The 22,585-nt window shown below is 35.4% G+C and overlaps 1 protein-coding gene across 2 annotated transcripts in view; it reads left to right on the top strand.

Moving 5' to 3' along the window:
• The window catches only part of LOC134529784 (cadherin-23), an 82,979-nt gene that overhangs the window by 24,564 nt on the left and 35,830 nt on the right, over window positions 1-22,585 (top strand). Inside the window, exons 6-13 of one of the 2 annotated variants that reach the window (XM_063364228.1) lie at window positions 1,610-1,745; window positions 2,971-3,224; window positions 9,819-10,083; window positions 12,638-12,831; window positions 13,832-14,015; window positions 16,442-16,691; window positions 20,969-21,189; window positions 21,676-22,238. In XM_063364228.1, coding sequence (XP_063220298.1) covers window positions 1,610-1,745; window positions 2,971-3,224; window positions 9,819-10,083; window positions 12,638-12,831; window positions 13,832-14,015; window positions 16,442-16,691; window positions 20,969-21,189; window positions 21,676-22,238 — 2,067 coding nt within the window. Of the gene's footprint in view, window positions 1-1,609; window positions 1,746-2,970; window positions 3,225-9,818; window positions 10,084-12,637; window positions 12,832-13,831; window positions 14,016-16,441; window positions 16,692-20,968; window positions 21,190-21,675; window positions 22,239-22,585 lie in introns of those variants that run through there. The other variant, XM_063364229.1, reaches the window with a different exon arrangement.

Below are 22,585 nucleotides of genomic sequence, written 5' to 3'. Positions count from 1 at the left end.
TTAATTTATAATTAAAATTAATACAAAGATAATTCCATACTCACATTTTCCAAGAAGCCTTTCTTGATCGATTACTTAAAAAAAACTAACGTAGGGGCCTCTCCTGCCCTTGAAAACCCGAACGAACATTACATCTTAAAAACTATGACTCTAACGACTCGTGACCTCTGACGAGAGACCTAGCTCCCGCCAGAGTGAGCTTGAAGACGATTACATGACGATCTAAACTTAAACTACATTACGAACTAAACGACTCGTTTCCACTGGCGACGGCCATAGCTTCCGCCAGTGTGAGCCCCGAGCTACCACTCACTTGCGCTTAAATTCGCGCGCACCGCCGCGCCTAGCATAACAAACGCTCGTTATTGAAGCCAAATTTACTAAACAACTGACCAGGACAGCTGAGAAGGCTACACCCCGACGTGCAGGCCACACCGCGCGGCTTGTTACGACAGCGCGCCCCAGTAACTGCGGCCCGTGGCTGCGCCATCGCGCGGCCGAACAAACAACAAACAAAAATCTGCAAGCCCGCAGCGCGCCGCGCCGGCCCCGTGCCCCAATTACATGGTCACGCCACTTGCGCTGACGAGTGAACAGAGCAGCCAGCCCAGAGTCCCGTCAGTAAAGTCCCTAAATTTGATTTCAAAAATCCTGTAAAATTTCGAACCGCGACAATATGAATAGGTAGGGGCGTCAAAAACTATCTGGTAAATAATCCAGCATTACCCAATAATTTAGGATGAGCCATTACGTGTACAATGACTCTTACCATCCTGATTTATGATGAGAATTATCTCACCAAGGCACCAGAAAATACGTAATTAACCCTTCTTGGCTCAGAAAAATATTTATCCATACTTTTCTTACAATTGTACAATATTAGCAATACCCTGAGACTGTGCAAGCTAAGCCACTGGTTATTAACTAGTTTGATTTTAAATTACATACCAAGAAAGAAAATTTTTACATTAAAATATGTGCGCAGAGTAAGAAAATAACTTGGGAGTTTTCTCACAAACTTAAGTTGTGAAGAGGACGAAAACTCCACCCTAGTATTTTTTACATAATGTTGGAGTTGTTTCGTTGTCTTTTCTTGACATCAACCAACATTTAATCGTGTTTTTGGTAAGCACTGTAATCACTAGTTAATTTATTTCATACTTATAAGTATAAGGTAAAAGGGCAATCCACCTCAAAATGGAAGGGGGACATTTCATGGAATTTGACCTATGACTCCAGTTTGTGTACACCAGTAAATGGTGTATGTCCATAAAATTATTTTGAATTCAACCTCTTTTATGGCGTGGTAGGTTCCATGGTACCATACAATAATAAACATTAACAAAAGGAAGAGCATCATTTATTAAAAAAAATTTTTAACGAGAGTTTGCAAGGATACGTTACAAAGTTCTTAACTACAGCTTACTGCTTTTTTTAATTTTCATTTTAAATACATGCCTGTGTACACCCTTGATCAGGTACATACTAGTAACATTCACATTATTTATAGTTTTAAATGTTCCCAATTACATATAACTCAATATTAAATCATGTAATTGTTAGCAATTTTTAATGTAGCTAATTAACGTGTTTTCTTTTATAATTATAGGCCACAGAGCAAGTAAATAATGAATCTTTTGGTGACACTACTACGTCTCAAGTCACTGTTGTTATTACCGATGTTGATGATCAGATTCCTACATTCAACCAAGAGGAGTTTCATATCAGTGTTTCAGAAGATACAGGTACAGTATGCACATAATGAAGTTTTGACAGAATGTTGGCTCTATATGCTTTAACTTTTATATTACTTTGCAGAGTCAATGTCATTCCCTAATGCCAGGCTAGTACTACATGGTGATGTCTAAGAATTGTTGTTTAATGTAGTTTTTTGAACATAAGCCATTGCAGTTTTACACTGTTTGTCATGGAAAAATTATGAAAATATGATAAAATAATCAAATTTTTATTTGAAATAATCATATTTTTATTTAGTTTTGATTTTCGGACCTTGAAAAATGATTACAGACTATGTACTTGCCTAAATGGTGAAGGAAAGAGTACAAAAAAATTAAGGGAAAAAAAGTTTGCCTCAAATAACTGTCACTAACAGGATGCAATTGCATTAGGTATAATTCATATTGTGAGTTACATAATTTTTTACATTTGGAGAAGCCTTTGGCGGTTCAGCATTTTTAACTTCTTTCGATGCTTCTCAACAACTTGCATTTACTGCCTTTGCAATTCATCCTTTGCTGTTGAACTGCATTGATGAATTATGGCAACACCACGCTCTGCAGTCATTCGCACAATTTTTATCTTGCAAAAATCTTGCAGCAAATTTGAATGATTCAAGCTCTGACCAGATTTTAATTGGTGCTTGTAGAAATGAATCATCAGTGGTAGCCTTTTTGAAAGAAAGTGCATGAAATACACAGGTCAGCAACACTATGTGGAATGGACTTTATCAAGTGTGAACCTCATTGTTCTTTCATGTTCAAAATAAGTTTTTTTCCTACAAGATGTTAGTATTTGCCTATATACTACAGCCATACCTTTAAAGACCATTGAGGGACTTTAAAAAATTGTGCAAAGGGAGTAACTTTTGCAGGCGAGGCTATGTTAGTAAAAGGTGTAATGAGACTTGGCATTTTAATGCTTTCATGATTTTTTGCATATGTTTCTTACTAAAATAACAATGGCGTAGACTCACACTCACATGCAATAGTAAATTGTATTCATTATTTACTGTACTGCCAAATAATTTGATATTCCTAAAGCATGAGCATTGAAATTGCATTTCAGCTAGGATAAAATTTATTTTGCAGGTTTTATCCTTTTCATGAACTTAAAAGCATTCTCTCTGTGCTTTATAATATATTGTACACCTAAACCTAAGTTACTAGTACTTAATTTTTTTTTAAACTATTTTAAAAACTTAAAAAATGTAAATAGACTTTGTTTTTTTAGGTGTTGATACTCCAATACCAGGATTAAATCTTGTGGCGTATGACCGTGATGTTGGTGAGAACTCCAGATACACCCTTAAACTGCGTGATGTGATGAACTCGGAAGGAACTTTTAATGTCCAACCTCAGTCAGCTACAGGACGTACTCCAGTTGTTATAAAAGTGGCAGATGTGAAACATCTCGACTATGATGTCGCAGACACAAATCTTAGGAAGATGGTTTTTGAAGTGGTTGCATTAGTCAAAGGAAAGAAGGTATATGTACAATGTACTTTTTTTTTTTAAATTTTAAATTGTATCTCCTTAAATGCAATTCAAGTTAACTTATTCACTGTTTGTTCTATACATGTGTAAAGAATTGAGGATGTGCTGCTCTTTTACTTGTCACTACATTGTGCTCAGTGGTACACCAATTGGAGGGGTAATGGTTGTCTTTTGGGTCTCAAATACACCTTAAATATTGCATTTAAATATTTACTGATACATTATGTTCATATAAGTATATATAAGTATATAAAATATTTCATGTAAATTTGTGTGCTTGGTGTGGAATATTTAAATATTATTATCTAAGTTTGACTGGTTTGTGTATAAAACTGAGATTAAACCAAAATCAAAATGGACATGTAGTTTCCCACAGGAGCCGGCTGCCCAGCCTGAAGGCCAACATGAAGAATGCGTGAGGTGAGGTGAGTTGGGGAATGAAGCAGCGACGGTTAGGGGAAGCGGGAGCACCCCGAGAAAACCCTCAGGCCATGGCAACGTCTGCCACTTTTCCCACGTGCAATAAATCCAGGTTCTACCCCACCAAGAATCAAACTTGCATAGCTTTGGTGCAAAAAAGTTTGTTAATTTTTCAGTCCTTTTTAAACTATATGGTACAGTACTGAAAATTATGTACAATTTATATCAAATAGCTTATCCATTTTCATCACGTATTTTTATAATCTATATTTCAGTTAGTTAGTATTATAGTCTTATGTTTTAGTTACGTTGAAGTAATTTCATATGAACAGCCTCAATTCACTGTTTGTTTTTCCATAGTCAAAGCTACTATTGATATCCTCAATTGGTGCCGAACCATAGTCCGACTGATTAGACTTCATTGTATGTAGCATTAACATAGACCAAGGAGGAGGCGGGAAGAGCAGATTGTCAAAGGCGTGCAGGAGAGAGAGAGAAGACTAGAATAGAGTGAAGGATAAGGAACGGTAAAGTGACAGAGGAAAATAAGAGGCTCAGCCCGGCCACAGGCTGGAAGCAGTTGTTGATGATGATAATGTTTGTTTTAAATAACATTTTTGAGGTTACGTAGGTTACGTTCTAAGCATCCATTTTATACATCTACAGCAAGTTCACAATACTATTTGCATGTTAATATCTTTAACTGTGGCAGTATGGGAAAAATTGTTGGTCTGCTCTGGCCCACACAAATTTCAGCCTGAGTTTGGTAAATCAGCATTAAGGGCATATTTATAGGTAGGGCAGCATAACCCTACCACGCGCTCTTTCTGGGCAGCCCCTCTTAGGTGACCCTATGCTTATGAATACTTGTGATGGCCTGATGCAGCCAATGAAGTATTTTATGAGAGAGGGTAAGGGAGTGAAGTGAAGACAAATGCTTCCACTACTCCAAGAGACAGCACAAGTACTTAATATAAACTCTTCTCCTAAAGTTTTAGGAACAGGAATGAAACCCTAATTAATGATTTCTAAATGTTTTGCAGTGGTTAATACACCCTGCACACAAAATATTACTCCACTTGTGTGCTAGACACAACAGTACTATTCCTCACATGCAAAATGTATTTAAGAAAATGACTTTTATTTGCAACGAAATTTGTAGATCATTGAATGACACAACTGCAGTTCGTATAGTTATAAGGAAATCAGTTGGACAAATTGTTTCTCTTATTGTCTAAATTTTATAAGTTAATGAAAAATTTCTATATGTTAAGTGGTAAAATGTTGTAAGTTAATATCAGCCTAATCACCATGTCATTCTTTACCAGACCTAAAATAATTACAAACAAATTAAACTTATAGAATGTTAGTGGTACACTTTGTAACAGATGCATTCAAACTATGTAAAATACATATAAATATAGTCTTCAGGGTACCATGCGATCGCGTGATCTCGTGACATATCTTACCGTACATCTCAGCATTGGTATGGATTTTGTAATGTACTAATCATTTTCCACTTTAGTGTATTCACAGATTGAAGATAATCTATTTATATCATTAAACTATCACGATTCTCGTGTCACTTATTAAATTTCCTTTGCAAAGAATTTTACTGCTTATTTTTATTTAACTGCCACCAAAAATACTACATACTACCACCGATCATCTAAAACAGCGAAAACAACCCAAACTGTGCATCTTCATCACACATTCACCAGTCAAACGAAAATTATTTTCATAATTTATGGCAAGATTTTTTAAAAAAATAATGTATTTAAAACATAATAATTTGAAAACTTAAGTTTACACAGGAATGAATTTATTGTAATTGTATATCCTTAAAAGTAATTGTATATCCTTAAAAGGTTTTACTTGATATAAAATCAGTTAAGATGAAATGTTAAATGCTGTTGATTGAAGAGAAGAAATAAGTGTCTGGCCTCTTCAGTAACGGTATTTACATTATATTATGTATGCACTCAAATTACAGATTATTTTTTCAACCAATAAGCAATTTTATAATGTATTTTCATCAAGTTAATTAAGAAGGAACTACAATGCCAGTGCCAGTATTTTATAATAATACCCATTTAAAAAAAAATTTTATTTGTAATGTGTAGCATCTAGTTGCAAATTCCATCATTATTTTCTTGTCTGCATTTAGGGATCTGGGTGTAATCTCTCTTTATCTCCTCTTCAGGAATAGACTGCTCCCACAATATCTCTTGATAATGCTACCATTTAATAAGTTGCCACAGTTCAGCAGTGGACTGGTTTTGTGGTAAACCGGCAAAATTCTCAGTGCACCCTTCATTTGAGAGGAAAGGAAAGGTGATCTCTTGCTTAATTTGTTTTTCTGAAACTTCTCCACTCATGCTACAGTTCTCAGCTATAGGGTCGGTAGCTTGCCGAGTGAGCACAGAAAACGTAGTGACACTAGGCTAGTTTAGTAAGGCAACTTCTCGCTCCATCTGTAGCATTACTGAATAGGCAGCCTTGGTGTTCGCTGAAATTACATCATTATTTTCCCTTCAACAGATGATGAAATAGTAATGGCTACTCTGTTCACTAGAATGCCCAATATGCACAACCCGAAAGCATTAAAATAGTAATAATGTTTTTTTTATTTTTTATTTTAACTTACTGAACCAAAATGAAGTTTCACTAACTATAGCGTGTTGATAATAGAATTTCAGTAATATTAAAATTTACAAAAAAAAATTTATATTTTTCAATTACTATAAACTTTCAGTATGATGCATTGATGCATGATCGGAAGATGTTAATATATATTTTATTAATTTTTCTTACATTATTTTCAAAAGCTGGTTGAATGGAAAGTTATTTTTTTTACCCACCCTAAAGTACACAGTAGTATAACTTAATGCCAATTTTGAATAATATCACATGTTTTTTGGTATAGATGTATGGCAAAATGTGCATATGTAGTCTCACACTAACTTATATTTTACTTATCCATTCACTGGAACTTTTGTGTATTTAATCCACTTATTTTCGCAATCATCATTAAGTTCATAGGATGTTTACTTAACATTCAGTTTTTACTATCCACATAAGGTCTACCAGAGACTATCTTTATCTGCAGCATATTTTTTTTTTATGCACAGAGAAAATGAATAATGTATTGGAACTATATATACAGAATTTTTTTTTCTTATAGCTGAGAATGTATTAACTAGGTACTTTCATACAATTCTGTGTAGACCTATAACTGTCACAAAAATGATTGAAAACTGACATTTGTAAGTAGGTTTAATTGACAGATAATTTAATCTAGGTCTATTATATCCTTAATTTTGTCATGTTACCTGCTAAAAACCCTGAAAGGAGTAATAGAAGAAATGTGTTACGGCTGTGGTAAACTTGAATATTTTCAAGAGATGTAGTTCGCTTATTTGAAAAACTAATTTATTCTGATGGATAGTCTGCCTGTACTGGTTGATATTAAAACCTAACAGTTGCTACCTTGAAAAACACAATAAATGGCCAAGTAGCAATAACAGGCTGTCTCAATATCTCAAATTCGTTATCTTTGAGGATAAAAAATTAGTTTCTCAGCATTTACTCTTTGATTATAAAGTGGTGGTTTTAGCCAATTTATCTGTAAATCAAGGATGTTTGTTTCCAGGTGTAAAAAAAATTTTTTTTTTAGTAATTACCTTTTTATGGGCATCATTTAAATAGGTCTAGTTTGGGCATTATTTTAACAAATCAGTTCATTACTGTGTCAGAATATTTTTAAATTATATGATGAACAGCTCTATTTCAGGGACAAATTGCTCACCCACTCCTGTGTGTTAGCTTTCTCCTTTGTTTAATCGGGGGTTCACCATATAACAATAAGACAGAAAGTTTGTAGCCGTGAGAAAAAGCATTGCAGTGTGTCGAGCGGCAATTGCTATGCACCTGTATTGGCTGGAGAGGCAACACACCTGCAATGTCCTTTGGACATATTCGGCTGTGTAGCCTCGTTTCTCGGTCTTTATCTGGATGAGGTACCGAGTGTCCGGCAGTGGCTCACAAAAGTATATAATTATATCAGTGTACAGAGAATTTAGCAGCTGTGGTCCAGGCACAACATTTATCATCTACCATTTTTCATCTTCCAGAATTTTCAACTAGAATTTTTGGTCGCAGTTCACGGGTTTTTACCTACAGCAATTTCGAATGACCTTTCCATTGTTTCAGCTTGTACCATGAGTTCATATGTGACCACGGGACTTAACTACAAACTATCCTTAAATATTCATCTTTTGGTACCTGTGAACAGTCCACATGTTTGTTTTTGGAGTTGAAGAAGAGGTTATGTGCGAACATTTGTATACTCTACATGTACTTTTTAGTTGCAAGATGGCTGCCACAAGGACTGTGATATTTCTTTGAGTATCAATAAAAATACGTTAATATCAGTTTGGTGTCTGAGAGACATTATTTCAGTAAACAAATCACTGATAGTAACATTTATTTGGAACTAACATGGTTTGTTAGTGCCCAAATATTTATGCAAGTTTTTATGAATGTCCCTTCAGGCCTAATTTTGAGCTAGCCCGGGAGGTCTGGATTGCGACAATTAAAACACAAATACAATTACAACTCTGTGAGCAGCTTGCGCTTCCATAACAGACATTACTACATTCTCAGGTTGGCCAAATGAATAGCTTACTTTTAACTGTACTAAATGACGCAGGCCAGTTTCCACAGGGAGTGTGGAAACGTTGTTACCTGGCACTAGCTTTTTTTTCAGGCAGAGCAACTTCACAGGGAGGTGAGTTTTGGACCGTTTGGCCCGTGTGGCTTACCGGAGGAAGTCACCCATGCTGGCTAACAATGGTAGTGTGCAGGCTAGCCTGGACTAGTTGGTCACTATTTCTGGATCTGTGGCCATGTCCCTCTCTAGACTAGGCACGCTCTCGTGTCGACACTCACTGGGACAGAATAGCGAGAGGGAAAATAGTACTCACACGTCCGGTAGCGGTTACGTCCTGTTTTATTACAGCACAACAAGTACAGCTATAATAACCCTCCACACTTGTTGATAAAATAGTAATTTAAATACATTGCAAGGCCCGTGCCCACAATCCAAAAAGGTCGTGGCCGGCCGGAGATCACCTGTTAGTGACACACCGGAGTGGTTGGTCCAGAAGATGTTGCCTGGCAAAGCGAGGTGTTAACTGATAGGGGGGGTTTAGGCCCCCTGCTCAAAACACACAGCGAGATCCACACGAAGCCCCATATATAACAAAAAGAAAGGTGTAAAGAAAGATTTAGATGACTATAGATTTAAATATTGGTTAAAACAAGTATCTGCTCTCGCCTGTGGGTCACGCGGAACTGCCGGAATGCTCGCAAAGACTACAAGCCTCACTTTTGATCCTCGGGAGCGGAAGTGGCATCAACAATAACACTTATTGAAATATGAGATGCTGCCAGTCTGTATCTGGATGACTGTAAAAGAACACATATATAACACTTGAATTAATAATGCTGTCTGGCTTGCAGCTTAAAATCTTGAAACCAAAGAAAACATTATCTTTAAAGCACAGCACTGGTGGCGGCTGGCCATGATGTCACAGGGTGCGCTCCTAAAGTGTTGGTCAGTGCTAGGATTTGGGCTTCATATACTGGCCAGGGCAGTACCTTGACAAAACTGCAACAACACCAAAACCACACAAATGGAACAGCATTACTTAGAGGGGTAGGTGTACTTTTCTGTGACAGGTAATACCTACCTAGTTTACTAAACAACATCTATGCACTGTCATGGTTGTTGCCAAACTCAAGAAGAACTTTGACACTTTTCACAGAATATCTTTTTGACTTCTTTTACCCACATTCACATCATATGTCTGACTCCTCTAACCTCAAGCCACTTCTTCCTCTGGCTGCTGTCTTTATCTTGATTGGTGTTGGTTATTTATGGAGTTAACATAACTTCAGGTTTGTCCAACAACCTGAGGCCCCTTGCAAAAAGTTGCAAAATTAGTGTTTGGAATTTAGATTGTCACTGGTGCACACGAGAGTAGCTTGAGAGATAACAGTTTGGTTAAGCATTAAGATTTTGTTGGTTCCTTTCATAATTTTTTGGTAACTAAAATTTGTTACACATTTTTTTTAGATTTTCAAACTAACCATCTGTTACAGGGAGAAGACAAAGAAGTGGCAAGTGCACGTGTCAACATAGATTTGGTTGATGCGAATGACAATCTGCCAGAATTCTCATCATCTTCGTACAGATTTAGAGTGCCAGAAGATATTCGCCCAGGTGCTCTTGTATCTAATATAAGTGCCACAGACAAAGACAGTGGAATTTTTGGACAGCTCACATATGCTGTTAAAGGTTTTGGATCAGAAAACTTTAAAGTTCATCCAACAAGAGGAGGTTTATACATTGCAGAAAATTCACAAGGTATTATTGGATTTGATGTGTGTGTGTGTGTGTGTGTGTGTGTGTGTATATATATATATATTACTTTTAAAACCAAAAATCTTTATGTCATGTTTTTTCATTTGGTTTATACATATTTTATAAACATGTAATATATTATTAATAATTGATATTATGTATGCATTTGTTTTCAAAACTTATTTTATAGGACTTTATTCCTGAAACTTAATGTCTGGTATTGTAGCAAAGATAAAAAAATGATTTTGGCTTGCTTTTGTGATAAATAGTTCATATAATCAAAAAATACATATAGGCCTATTCAAAAAAACCTACTGTACTAACTATTAGCACTCACACACTGACATATGGGTCTACAGTAGTAGATGTAGGCGACGTGGATTCTCACACGGTGACATACTGTCTTCACTGATATTTTGAAAAAAATTTTATAACCTCGGGTGGGGGTACTGCCTTCCTACTTCCGCCACTTTTTGTAGACTTTATAACTTTCCAAGTAGGACAACTGTTTATATTGGCCGCAACAGCGACCAGGAAGTTGTTTGCCAGCTAGACACTTATTCTTCCAGTTAGCTGTCCATAGGTATATGTGACATTTGCTGTTCACGGCGAAATCATGTGTTTGCGCACACTTGACCGAAGAGGGAAGAAGGTTTTTTGGGGTACCTGACCATGTTTTCTGTATCACAAGCACTCGGGTGTGCAAATGTTGTTGGCTTGACGGCACGTGCTTCTTAGTACACTCGTGTGTGCTTGGTGCACACTGAGCTAATTGGTGCGGAGCTTGTCGTTTGGCCTGGCCAATGGAAAGAGTTGGAGTGAGTCTGCGACAAGGGCTAGCCAGAGGGGGGGGTTAAGGGGGGGACAGTTTGACCCCCCCTTCCCCTTCCGTAGAGCCCTAGAGATTCAAAAAAATGTAGCCAAATGCAAAGAAATACATACTTTTCCCACAACTTGCCCCCCCCCCCTCCCCCCCCGACCATCAACTGGCGACACTCTTGGTCCGCGAGCTGACCACTGCAGTTCAGTTATTTACAGCAGTAGGTTGGTTTGTTCAAATGATGAAGGCAAGGAGATGAAGAAAGCAGAGATAGGCTCATTGAATCGGATAATTAAGTATGGTGGATTAAGTCAATCCTCATAATCTTACTTAAGTGATAACTTTAAGTATAATATAGCTTATTTTGCTGTAAAATTAACTAGCAGTCAAGTCAGTCCAATTTGGTTTAGAGAAAATTTTAAATATTTTAATGCCTTTTGTCTTTGAATGAGTTTCTTATTTTGTTTTGCTACACTTTGCATAAGTCTTGGATGTACTTTATTTTGACTGGTATGCCCTACCAACAATATGATTAATATATGAGTTGTGCTCTTTGAGGAGTTCCAGACTTTAGCATTGTTTTTATTTCATCCGTGTTTCCTTGTAAGAGTATTTTGTATTTAAATATCGCCTATACCTACTGTGTGTAATAATGTAATATAAACAAACAATAATAAGGGAATATCAGGTGTTATTGTATCGAAGGGCTTCATAGTCCCTCACACGTTCAAACCTTGGGTGCATCCCATTTTGGTTATTTGTTTCAAATGAGGTGGCTTAAAACGAAATTTTTAAATTACATGGCAGAGTGAAAAGTTGTAGAAATTTACATAAGGCAGGCCTGTCACTTAAATCGTAACTTAAATCTAAATAAATATATTATTTTAGTTTGTAAATGTGTACAAGTTACTCAAATGGGTACTGAATCATAAACACATTCCATGTTCACATAACATGACGTTTAGGAATATCTAGACTACTAGATCCACATCAACATATGTTGCAAGTGTTTTCCAGTGAATGTGAACACAAAGTTAGTTTCATTATTCCTAGGCTTGTTGTTGCTGTTAAACGCTAGAGAAATGTAGCTGCTTTAAGACATAAATGAATTTTTTTTAAATCTATGGGGCATAAAGCAAGGGAAACAGTAACTTCGAGAATTATTTTTCTATAAATTATTTTACTAAATACTCACATGAAAAGCTTATTGACTTATTAACTGCACTCCGAGTCCAGGGCCGCAACTAGGGGGGAGCAAGCGGGGCATACGCCCCGGGCGCTAGGCTGTGGGGGCGCCGAAATCGCTTGCATTGTAATTCATACTACAACTCTGGTAACTGGTAAAAAGTTTTTTTTTTAACTTGCATGCCAGGAATGTCTAATCTGATTTACAATATAACGTCTCAACATATTTAATGAACAAGTCTAGTGATTATACGGACTACTTTATAGACATAGTTGGTTCATGCATGGAAGTTACAGTAGCACAGAAACTGTTACATGTAGGTATGGAAAATGCTTAAATAGCACCATTTTTCCGTGGGAGGGCCCCCGGAGCCCCCGCTTTATTGGTGTGGTATGTGCAAAAAAGAGGGGGGGGGGGGCGAATGAATCCATTCATGCCCCGGTGTCAGAGACTCTAGTTGCGGCCCTGTCCGAGTCACAAATAAAACAGTTGTCTAGGGGTATAGTATTCTCTAAAACTTAAAATTCCTTTTTTTCTTTCTTTATTTCCAGGTTTGGATTATGAAAATCAGCAGTCATACTCATTGACATTTGAAGCCCAAGATGGTGGGAAGAGTGTGTCAACAGTGAACGTGTATATTGAAGTAGAAGACGTGAATGACAACCCACCGGCCTTCGAAATGAAGGAGTACAGCCGCACGGTCAGAGAGGGAGCATCTCACTTTGAGCCACAGCTGTTTATTAGGGTAACTTTCAGACCTTATTGGTTTCATATATGTGTGTGTTAAGTTACTTGGGCTTAACTTCACGTAGACGAGACGGTCATTGTAGACAATGATGCACAATGATACGTAACAGGGATGTTGGGGCAGATACACAAAATCGGTCGTGGCCTTTTGTAAGGAACATAGCCCTGTATGGGCCGAGTGCACTGGCAGAATTCTATGGCGTACTGGGCCTAAAAAGCAACCAGGCTGCTATGCCAGGGCCTGATGTGCACTATGTGTCCGGCCGGGCTTCGTCATTCCGTTCGTTTTCACACAGGCACGGTCTGAACTGCCCGGTGAACGAACCTTGGGCTTTGCGGGTCATTGACTTGAGCACGGCCCCAGTTAGACTTTGCCCTTCCTTTCAGTTCTAAATTGTGTTTCACAATGAGTTCCAAAATATTTGTACGAGAAAAGCTTATTAAAAAATTTACATGCATGAAATTCCTCATCCAAGAACCCTGCATTCCAAACATTTTCTTCTCTTAATTCATCTATTTCTAGACATCCGTTTCAAAACAATCAATTTTAAGATTAATTTTGACTCATATACTAATGAATGTAGTCTATGTGAGAGTTATTGTAAATTGTTTTCTTCTTATGCATTAACTGCTTAACACTTTTTTATCCTTAGATAATTTAATGTTTTTTTCCTTCAATTTTTGCATTGATTTTGCTCTAAAATCTAAATTATTTAAGAATAAAAATTGTAGTAAGCTTATCCTGAGTGCAGAATGTATTTACTTCAAGACTCAAGTATCCAACAAGATATTGTACCAAGACCTTATTGGTCCACATCTTTCTTTGCTCCAGCGAGTAAAGTCTGTAACTAGTCTACTTTACTCGCTACTCGCATGCCATTGGTGCGTTTAACATGAAAACGATGATCATTGCATGTTGCTTCCATGTGTGACTTAGGTCTAAGGTGTTGACTGAAAACATTTCTTCGTAGTAAGTGATTTTATTTTGGCATTTACAGGCTTCTGATGCTGACGGCCCAGATCAAGGCGGTAAAAAGATTTTCTACAGCATCCTGTCAGTGAACGCTGAAGGCATATTCTTTATTGAGCCAGTAAGCGGAGAGCTGATACTGAACTCTCCTGCACGTGCTGGCGACACAACTCACGGACAGTACGAGCTGGTCATTAGGGCAACAGATGCTGGTTTGTTTTTTTAATTTACATATTTTTTTTATTTTAAAAATTGTCTACCACAGTTCTGGCACAGTCGTTAATCCAACACGTTCGGGCCATGCTGGACTAGCAGTTTTACCAGATTATTATACGTCATTTAGTTTTGGCCGGAATATCAAAGAAAAAATAATATATGGTGCTATGGTATTTAAAACAAGTAGTAATTAGTTGCTTTATAGAAAAGAAAAAATACAGGAGAGCATTTGTCTTCTTCAAAAAATCACTACGGAAATGTAGCAGTGAAATTTGAAATGTAACCCGCTAGAGAACAGGATACATTGTGCTGAAATGAGAACCGATGGTAACAAGATAAACTCAGAGAGAACTAAAAATGCAGGCAGTGCAATAATGCAACCTTGCAGTCAAGGTCAAATGCCAGAGTCGACCTGAAAAATCTTAACTGGAGCATCTCGTTTTGTGCCGGATTCACCTCAAAAGAAATTTCAGTTATTTCTAGGGATGGGCCAGTCAAATCCTCAAATCCTCAAATACCATAAAATCCTTAGTGTTCAAAGTATTTGATATTCGATAAAAAGATTTGAAGTAAAATATGAGAGGAAATAAAGTAATTAAAAAAATTCAACACGGATAACCTCTGAAGTGTACCTAGTTTAAATTTATTCTAATTCCTTTTCTTTTTACCATTCACCAATATATTGTACTTTAAACATGTAATTATATAAATAAAACTATAATATGAACTGATTGTGAAAACTGTGTGATGCAACCATTTAAAGGGTAGTATTTTTCATTTATTGTAGATTATTTTATTTTGGACCTTTTGACACCTAGAATTGGAATCAAGGGGTATATTCAAAGTACTCTTTGGTATTCAATTTGAGATTCATATTGGAGAAAATTGGGACCTGACCCATCACTAGTTATTAAAAAAAAATTTGATATTTTAAATTGTGCCAAATAAAGTTACTGGAATGCAAAATATTTGACTTGTGTTTCATGAATGCATTTTTCATTTTATGTTTAATTTTCAGTATTATTTAACTACAAATATTTGCATGTCTAAATATAATTTTTCTGTATGTATCATTTAAAAAATTTTTTTATTCTTGTTAGTGTTGTTGAAAGTATACAGATTAAATATATACATTGTTATGGACCAAGATCTTAATCAGAATCATGAAATGGTCCTTCCTCTAGCAGGAAAGTCTAAATGTAGGATTATTTGTGACTATAAAATGGGACTGAGTAGGAATATTTGAGGCCTATATGTAAAAAAAAAACATTGAATTAAAAAAATATTTGTTATCAATTGTGTTTTATTCTTCACACATTATGCAAATAGATTATTATCTAGTTCTGCATTTAGAATGTTGATTTAGTTTTTTAATGAGAATGTTATTACGTGATTAAGTGATTAGTAATAGTGGTTCAAAAGATGAGTTATAAATGTCAAGCTTGCATCTTCTGTACTTCCCGCAAGTTAAAGGTTTCAGTGGTTAGTATAGTGTGCATAATTACTTTAACAGATTTAATGATGAAGGCATTTGTAAATGTTTTATTATCTCAGTTCAGATTTTGGCACTTGGATCACTGTTGCTAATCACCATCTAGTTTTGTTAATTTTTTAACATGAACCATGTCTGTTCCTCAGGTTATGCAGTCTTATAGCCTTGCTTGTACATTAATTTTTTTTACTGACCTTTATCTGATATGGCAAGAGGCTAATAATGTTCATGTTTGAAGTGTAGCTACAAAAGCAAAGAGTACTTTTATATATATTACAAGGTGAATGGTGATTAAGTGGAACAAACAATTTCGTTATTTGTTGTAAAAATTGTTGTGTCAACATGGGAGGTAGTCGCTACATGCATGGATTAAGATTATGTGCAAAATTTCACCAATGTGAAGTGAAAATGCTTGTATCATTCACCGGTGGTATTTGGTGTAGGGAATAAGCAGATGTGCAGTGTAAATTTTGGTTCGTTTGATCAAGATGCAGTTAATATTACAAATGGCAAGTACGGGGATATGATTATTGTGTGTGGCATCTTTGATAGAAATATAGTTTTCTGCTTGTGTGAAATGCCAGATACGTTTCCCGAATCGCAGATATCCTAATCTTAAAACATTTTCTTCGATATTCTGTACTTCGACGAGCAATCTACGCAGTTTACAGGCGTGCAGTGCAATGCATTTTTCACAGAAGGTAGTGTGTTAACATCTACTGTAAAGGTTGGTAACCACTGAAATTACGTCAGTCATCAGCTCCTTCGTTTATTCTACTTCGTCACCATTCACCTTGTTACTGAGTTATCTTTAAAACATACTTTGCTGCTCAATTACATGTGTGTTATATTTTACTTTTTGTTTATTTTTTTGAAGTAGAGCAAGTTGGCATGAAACATTATGAAGTAATGTTGTGAACACAATTTTAGGTATTCCACCTCTGCATTCCGATGTCCAGGTTTTGATACGGGTGGGAGTTCCTGGCAACCAGAGGCCAGTGTTTCGTGGCAAAGAAGATGCTGCCAGCAAGCCGTCTCTGTACATGGCGTCAGTGAAAGAGAACGTCAAACCTGGCTCTGAGGTGATAACGGTGGTTGCCACCGATCCTGACGGCCAAGACTCTTTGTTGGAATATTTCATTGCTGGTGGAGCTAAGGATAACTTCCTCATAGACCGCAAGTACGCAGAGTGTACATTTTTTACTAATTCACCTAAATCACTTCTGTTCACTTTAAATAACTGGACCGGTTTATGTTAAGACAAACAAAAATATTGTGGCTAAAGAAAAATGACTGTTTTCAGCAGGCCCACCTTGTACTTTTACATGGGCAAACTGCCATGGGATCAATTATAAATAAGATCTGAAAAGTAAAAAAAAATACTTAAAATAATTGTTGTAAAGTATGTGTTTCGTTGAAGTATCAACTAATTTTAAACTACTATGCATGTAGTTAAGTTACAGCATAGCTAAATGTTCATTAATTTTCATTTATGACACTAAGCCAACATGGACAAATAAAATAATGTAATAAGCTTTCAGGGTTCTATCAGTTAAACTACTCACTGGCATTTCAAATGTTATCACAAATTATTCCCCATTGACCTGCAGTAATTCGACCAAGAACTAGAAAAGACAGTCCTTACAAGTACTCAGTGCAAAGGACCAGTGTTAAGAGTGATAATAGTGGTGTCAAACTTATTTGAGTCGTAGATCATTTTAAGTGTTGGTATACCGTTTTCGGACCAACACGATATGCAGGCAACAGGCTTAGTAATTTTTTATGCCAAAAATCTATAATATACACATTTAAAAAATTCAATTCCTGTTTTGCTTGAACTACTTAGACGTAGGAAACTGAATTATGAACAGAATAAGTTAAATTATTCTGCTGTATTTTCCTGTACTCTGTAAAGATTCTATTTGATTGATCATAGTATGAACATGAAAAATTTATTTTGTATATGTATATTTCAGTATAAATGAGGCAGGCTTCCAAACAAGTTTGACACAACTGATCCATAGCCTACTGTTTATATCGTTTTTTTAGAGTGGTTTGCAGATTTCCACATTAAAATGAAATGGTGAGCCTATATGCATATTTTTGCCCTTGGCTCGGATAAAGCACTAGGCCGGCCTGGTTCTTTTTATGTCCATTGATAGAGACATGCAAAAGGTGTGTTTATTTTGTGATGAAAAGTGGTGTTATTTTCCCTTAAAATCGGTGTTATTTTTACCTAAAAGTGGGGTTATTATTTTTTTATTTTTACAATTTCAAGTGTAAGAAATATGAAGAGAACATTGTAATATAATTGCACTATCAATTGAAACATTATAAATTAAAATTACACAAATATAGGTTAAAAAGACACAAGTTTAAGAACTCAGATTCTAAATTAAGTCAACCCAATAATTTCAGAACCAAAGTACTTTGACACAACATTTAACTTTCAAATGAAAAAATAGCCATTGTAGCTCAATTTTCTAGTTTCAAATTAGTTCTCTTTTCAGTGAGAACATTATTGTATTGTAACGAGAAGCGTTCCGAATCAACGTATGCACACAACATCCACACTGCTTCCAGGCACTTGTCAGAAAATTCAGGTTGTGAAAGTTTTAAAACTTGAAGTGCCTTCACTACATCCACACTGCTTTCCTTCATTTGTTTCTCAACTATCTGTTTTAACTCTCCAAAACTGGTGATCAGCTCCTGGCGGTCCATTTCTTTCAGAGTAGAAACTTTACACAACTTAGCAAGCAAAATAGGGCTCATGTCCGTAATCAAAATATTTTTTGGATTAAAGACAGTCAGTGTTTAAAAGTCAAGTCTGCTTAGATCTGTAGCCATCAAGCTGGTAAGCTTCACCAGAGATTTTGTAGACACTTGCACTACACTTATTTTCACAGCAGCTGATTTTGTGGTGTTCATGTGGTCCAAAACTTGTTTTGTTTCGTCAAAAAAATGCACTCCATGTTTCCAAAGTTGCGCTGCACCTTGGTAAGCTCACTATGCAAAATATGAGCATTTGGCTAGCTCCTGTCTTCTAGCCTCGTTATTAAAGTATTTTCGGATTTAAAAATTTTTTTTAACACATATCGCTCAACTACGTATTTACCCTCGCATATAATCCACTATCACGAAATTCGCGCTCACAAAGTTTGGTGATTGCTTGAGGTTTCGGCATATTTTACACTTTCAAACCTATGCTGAGAAATATTAAGACGTTTTCTATCACAAACTACAGTTTTTATAAAATAGTTGCACTGTATACAACATTTTTAAACAAAAATTATCATTCTTAAACATAAAACGTAATTGTTAAGTTTGTTTACTTTAAGAGAACAAAATGAAAACAGTTTGCACAGTCCATAGTACATGCAAGATGAACAGTTGTGCGTAATTTATAATTTGCTTCGCGACACAAGCGCTGTAACGCACAAAATATCCAACAAAATGGCCGTACATTACTCTTTGACTCTGTAAACGTGCCTTCGAGACATGAGCGTTTAGTGCACGAGTGCAGTTCGCCAAGAACGCGTCGTATCAAATAAATAATGAAACGTAAACATTGGCAAGTGTAGTCTTTACGTTGATGGTGTTATCAGTGGTGACAACGGCTATTTATTTACTTTTTTTAAGTTACCAAATGGCGGGAAAGTGTGGTTATTCTTGGTAAACAAACGTATTTCGCAAAAAAAATTCGCGGTATCAGAAATTATGTAAAAGTGAGGTTATTCGTGTTAAACTTACGAATTTCGCGTAAAAATTCGTTTTATCGTAAATGCGAAATTTGCATGTCCCTATCCATTGATTGTATGAAAAATTTTAATTCTCTGGCTTCCAAACTATACAATACTTGCTCATACACCAAAAGTATCAAATTTATAAGCTTGCTGAACACTGTTGTGTGGAAAATCTCTATAACCGGTTACTGCATTTTTATGAATAGTGCTCTATGTCTAAGACTATAAGTGCAACATTGAAAGCCTATATTCACATCCTTTTGTATTATTACAATAACATTTCTGTTCTAAGGATTGTATCTCTCAACTGTATTCTTTGGCCAAATACAACTGGAAGAAAAACATACTATTGTGGCACTTTGGTCTTGGTTGTACTTTTTCTGCATTAGTGCATTACTATATTGCAAATGGTGCACTGAATACATACATTGGGAAGTAGATACCCTGTTTTATCACATAATCGTCGCACGCGCATAATCGTCGCACCAATATTTTAGGGTGTCAAAATTTTGATAAAAAAACCTCTCGTGTAAACGTCGCATGAAGTTTTTGGTCTCGATATTAGATTCCGAGCACTTTGTCTAGTTATTTTTTTCTTATAAAACAATGTATTTTAAAGTAGAAATTTAATATCTGTTCGGACATTACCACTTACTTATTAAATTAATGGAAATACGAAGTTGTCTGATCTGTAAATTTGCTTTTAAACATGTTTTTAAATGTTATAACCTTTATCTGTTTATCTGTGTCGCCACGGTGTACTGCTTATAAAAATGTAGCCAGCTCTAGTTGACATCATTCATGTTTGGTTATGTTGCTTCCCGTATAGTGCGTGTACACGTAGTTGAATACCAATATCTAGCCGATTGCATGCAACGCGCGCTCTCTGTCGAGTGCTGAATTAACTACATTTGATGGCCCACACTCTTTCGTGATAAGTAGTTATGTGTTAGTTCAGGCTCGCATTTGGGTCACAGATTATGTTTTTCTATTTAAAGTTGAAGAAAGGTTTTTGTTGCATAACTTATTAATTTAAATTGTTTAACGTGCCCTTGTATACTCAACTTTTTTAAAAAACATACTTTCCATGAATGGGTTTTGTTTTTATGAATAACTTTACCTAACAAAATAATTTTTTTTTCTCATAAAAATCACACCTCTACTTTTCAAACTTGATTTTAGTATAAAATGTGCGACGATTATGCAATAAAACACGGTACATTAATACCATTCTCCCTCCTTGTCAGTCATTAGTTGTTTAATGTTTATGTTTGAATTTTCTGACACATTACCATATCCTTCTTGTTACAATATAATTGGTTTTATCAGCGTAATATATGTCTTTTACTGTTGGTAAAGCAAGTATTTCAACGACAGTGTTTACCAGTTTACTGTGTAAAATCACCAATTGAAGCACATGGTAAAACACTGGGCTTATATTTTCGACAACTTGGGTTTGAATCCTGATAAAACTATCCAGTTATTGGTTTTAGATTGTTTCTGAAGGCCATGCCAATGTCAGGATGGTCCTTATTAGACATGGCTGATTTCTTCCTTACATCCATAATTTGTTTCATGTTTTCGTCTCTGATGACCTTGCTGTCTTTGAGATGTAAAGTTTTTTAAATGAGCTACTAAAATAAAAATAAAATTGTAGTTTTATAGCATGCATTACTTTTGTAAACTTTGTTTAGCTACCAAACAATTGTTTCAGGTTAGGTAAAATCAAAGTGTCTCCATATGCTCACCTGGACTATGAAGAGGGATCACATTACGACATTGTGGTTCACGCAGTGGATGCTGGCACTCCAATTCGTGAGACCGCAACTGCTACAGTTGTAGTGGAAATTTTGGATGTCAACAACAAGCCTCCTGTTTTCCCAAATAATGACCTTTCTATATACACTCATTACTTATCAGAACAAACAGAAATAGGTAAGTCTAAGGTGTTACTAGGTAATAATTTTTAAAGGAATGAAACTTAAAATGTTTACATGTTTCCATTATTAAAAATAGTCAATACATCTTTTTATTGTCAGGAGCCTTTCTATATACACTAATTACTTATCAGAACAAACAGAACTAGGTAAGTCTATGGTGTTACTTGGTAATAATTTTTAAAGGAATGAAACTTAAAATGTTTACATGTTTCCATTATTAAAAATAGTCAATACATCTTTTTATTGTCAGGAGCGTACACTGTTTGCTTTAAAATTCTTTATTTTGGTTGGTGGGAATGATAGGTTTCTTATGGGTTTGGGGGGGGGGATGCAATAAAAAATTGTAATAATTAGTAATGATGAATTTTTATTTCATTATTATGACTGAAACATTTTTTATAAAACAATTTGGAGATGAATTACGGTTTAACTATTTTAATTTATTGATACATGTTTTATTTTTGTGCTCTGTCTGTTTCAGGTGAATCAGTTATGAATGTAACAGCTTTTGATCCAGATGCAGATGCGGCTATAAAGTATTCTATTATAGAACCAATAAGAGCAACTGATAGAACAGGTTTGCCCCTGAAATCTAACACAGTTTATAAGGACTGGTTCAAAATAAATTCATCCACTGGAGAAATTTCGGTTGCACAACCTTTAGATCATCATGCGGCAGCAGTGGTAATATTTACAGTCCAAGCAAAAGACCTGAATGCCAAGGAAAATATTGATCTGCAAACTGCTAAAGTGGAAGTAACCATTTATATTCAGGCATATAGTGATAGTAATCCAGTGTTTACCTTACATGGCTGGTCTGGTAAAAATAACATTGTAAAACTAAAAATTCCTGAAGAACAACCGGTTGGAACAGTTTTGTTTCGTCTTACCGCTAAAGATCCAACAAATAACAAACTGATCAAAAGATATGAGAAACTAAAACATGAAACAAAAAGAGAGAGTGAAGACTTCTTTAACATAGCTGAACAGACTGGTGATATAATATTGAACAAGAAACTGGATTTTGAAAAGTTACAACAGAGAGTAAGTTTTTTTAATATATATATTTTAGTTATTGTTATCAATACCAAATTAACCAGAAAAAATTTTACTTCAGTGACCATAGTGCATCAATACTTGAAGCACTTGTTGAATTAAAAAATATATATATATATATAACAAAATTCTTAAATTTAATACAACTAAATATAAGCAATAAATATAAATAACCATTTATTATAATTTTTTGTTAGTTATGTTTATCTTCTTTTGCTGGCTCAAGGATGTAAATTATAATTTTTATACATTTGAAGGAGTTTTGCAAGGTACAAACTAAATTTTCAAAACTTTAGAATACCCTCATATGACTGACTGAAATATTTTTTGATTTC

The sequence above is a fragment of the Bacillus rossius genome, chromosome 2 (assembly GCF_032445375.1).
Source record: "Bacillus rossius redtenbacheri isolate Brsri chromosome 2, Brsri_v3, whole genome shotgun sequence".
Lineage (NCBI taxonomy): Eukaryota > Metazoa > Arthropoda > Insecta > Phasmatodea > Bacillidae > Bacillus > Bacillus rossius.
This window is presented reverse-complemented; position numbering and strand designations above follow the sequence as displayed.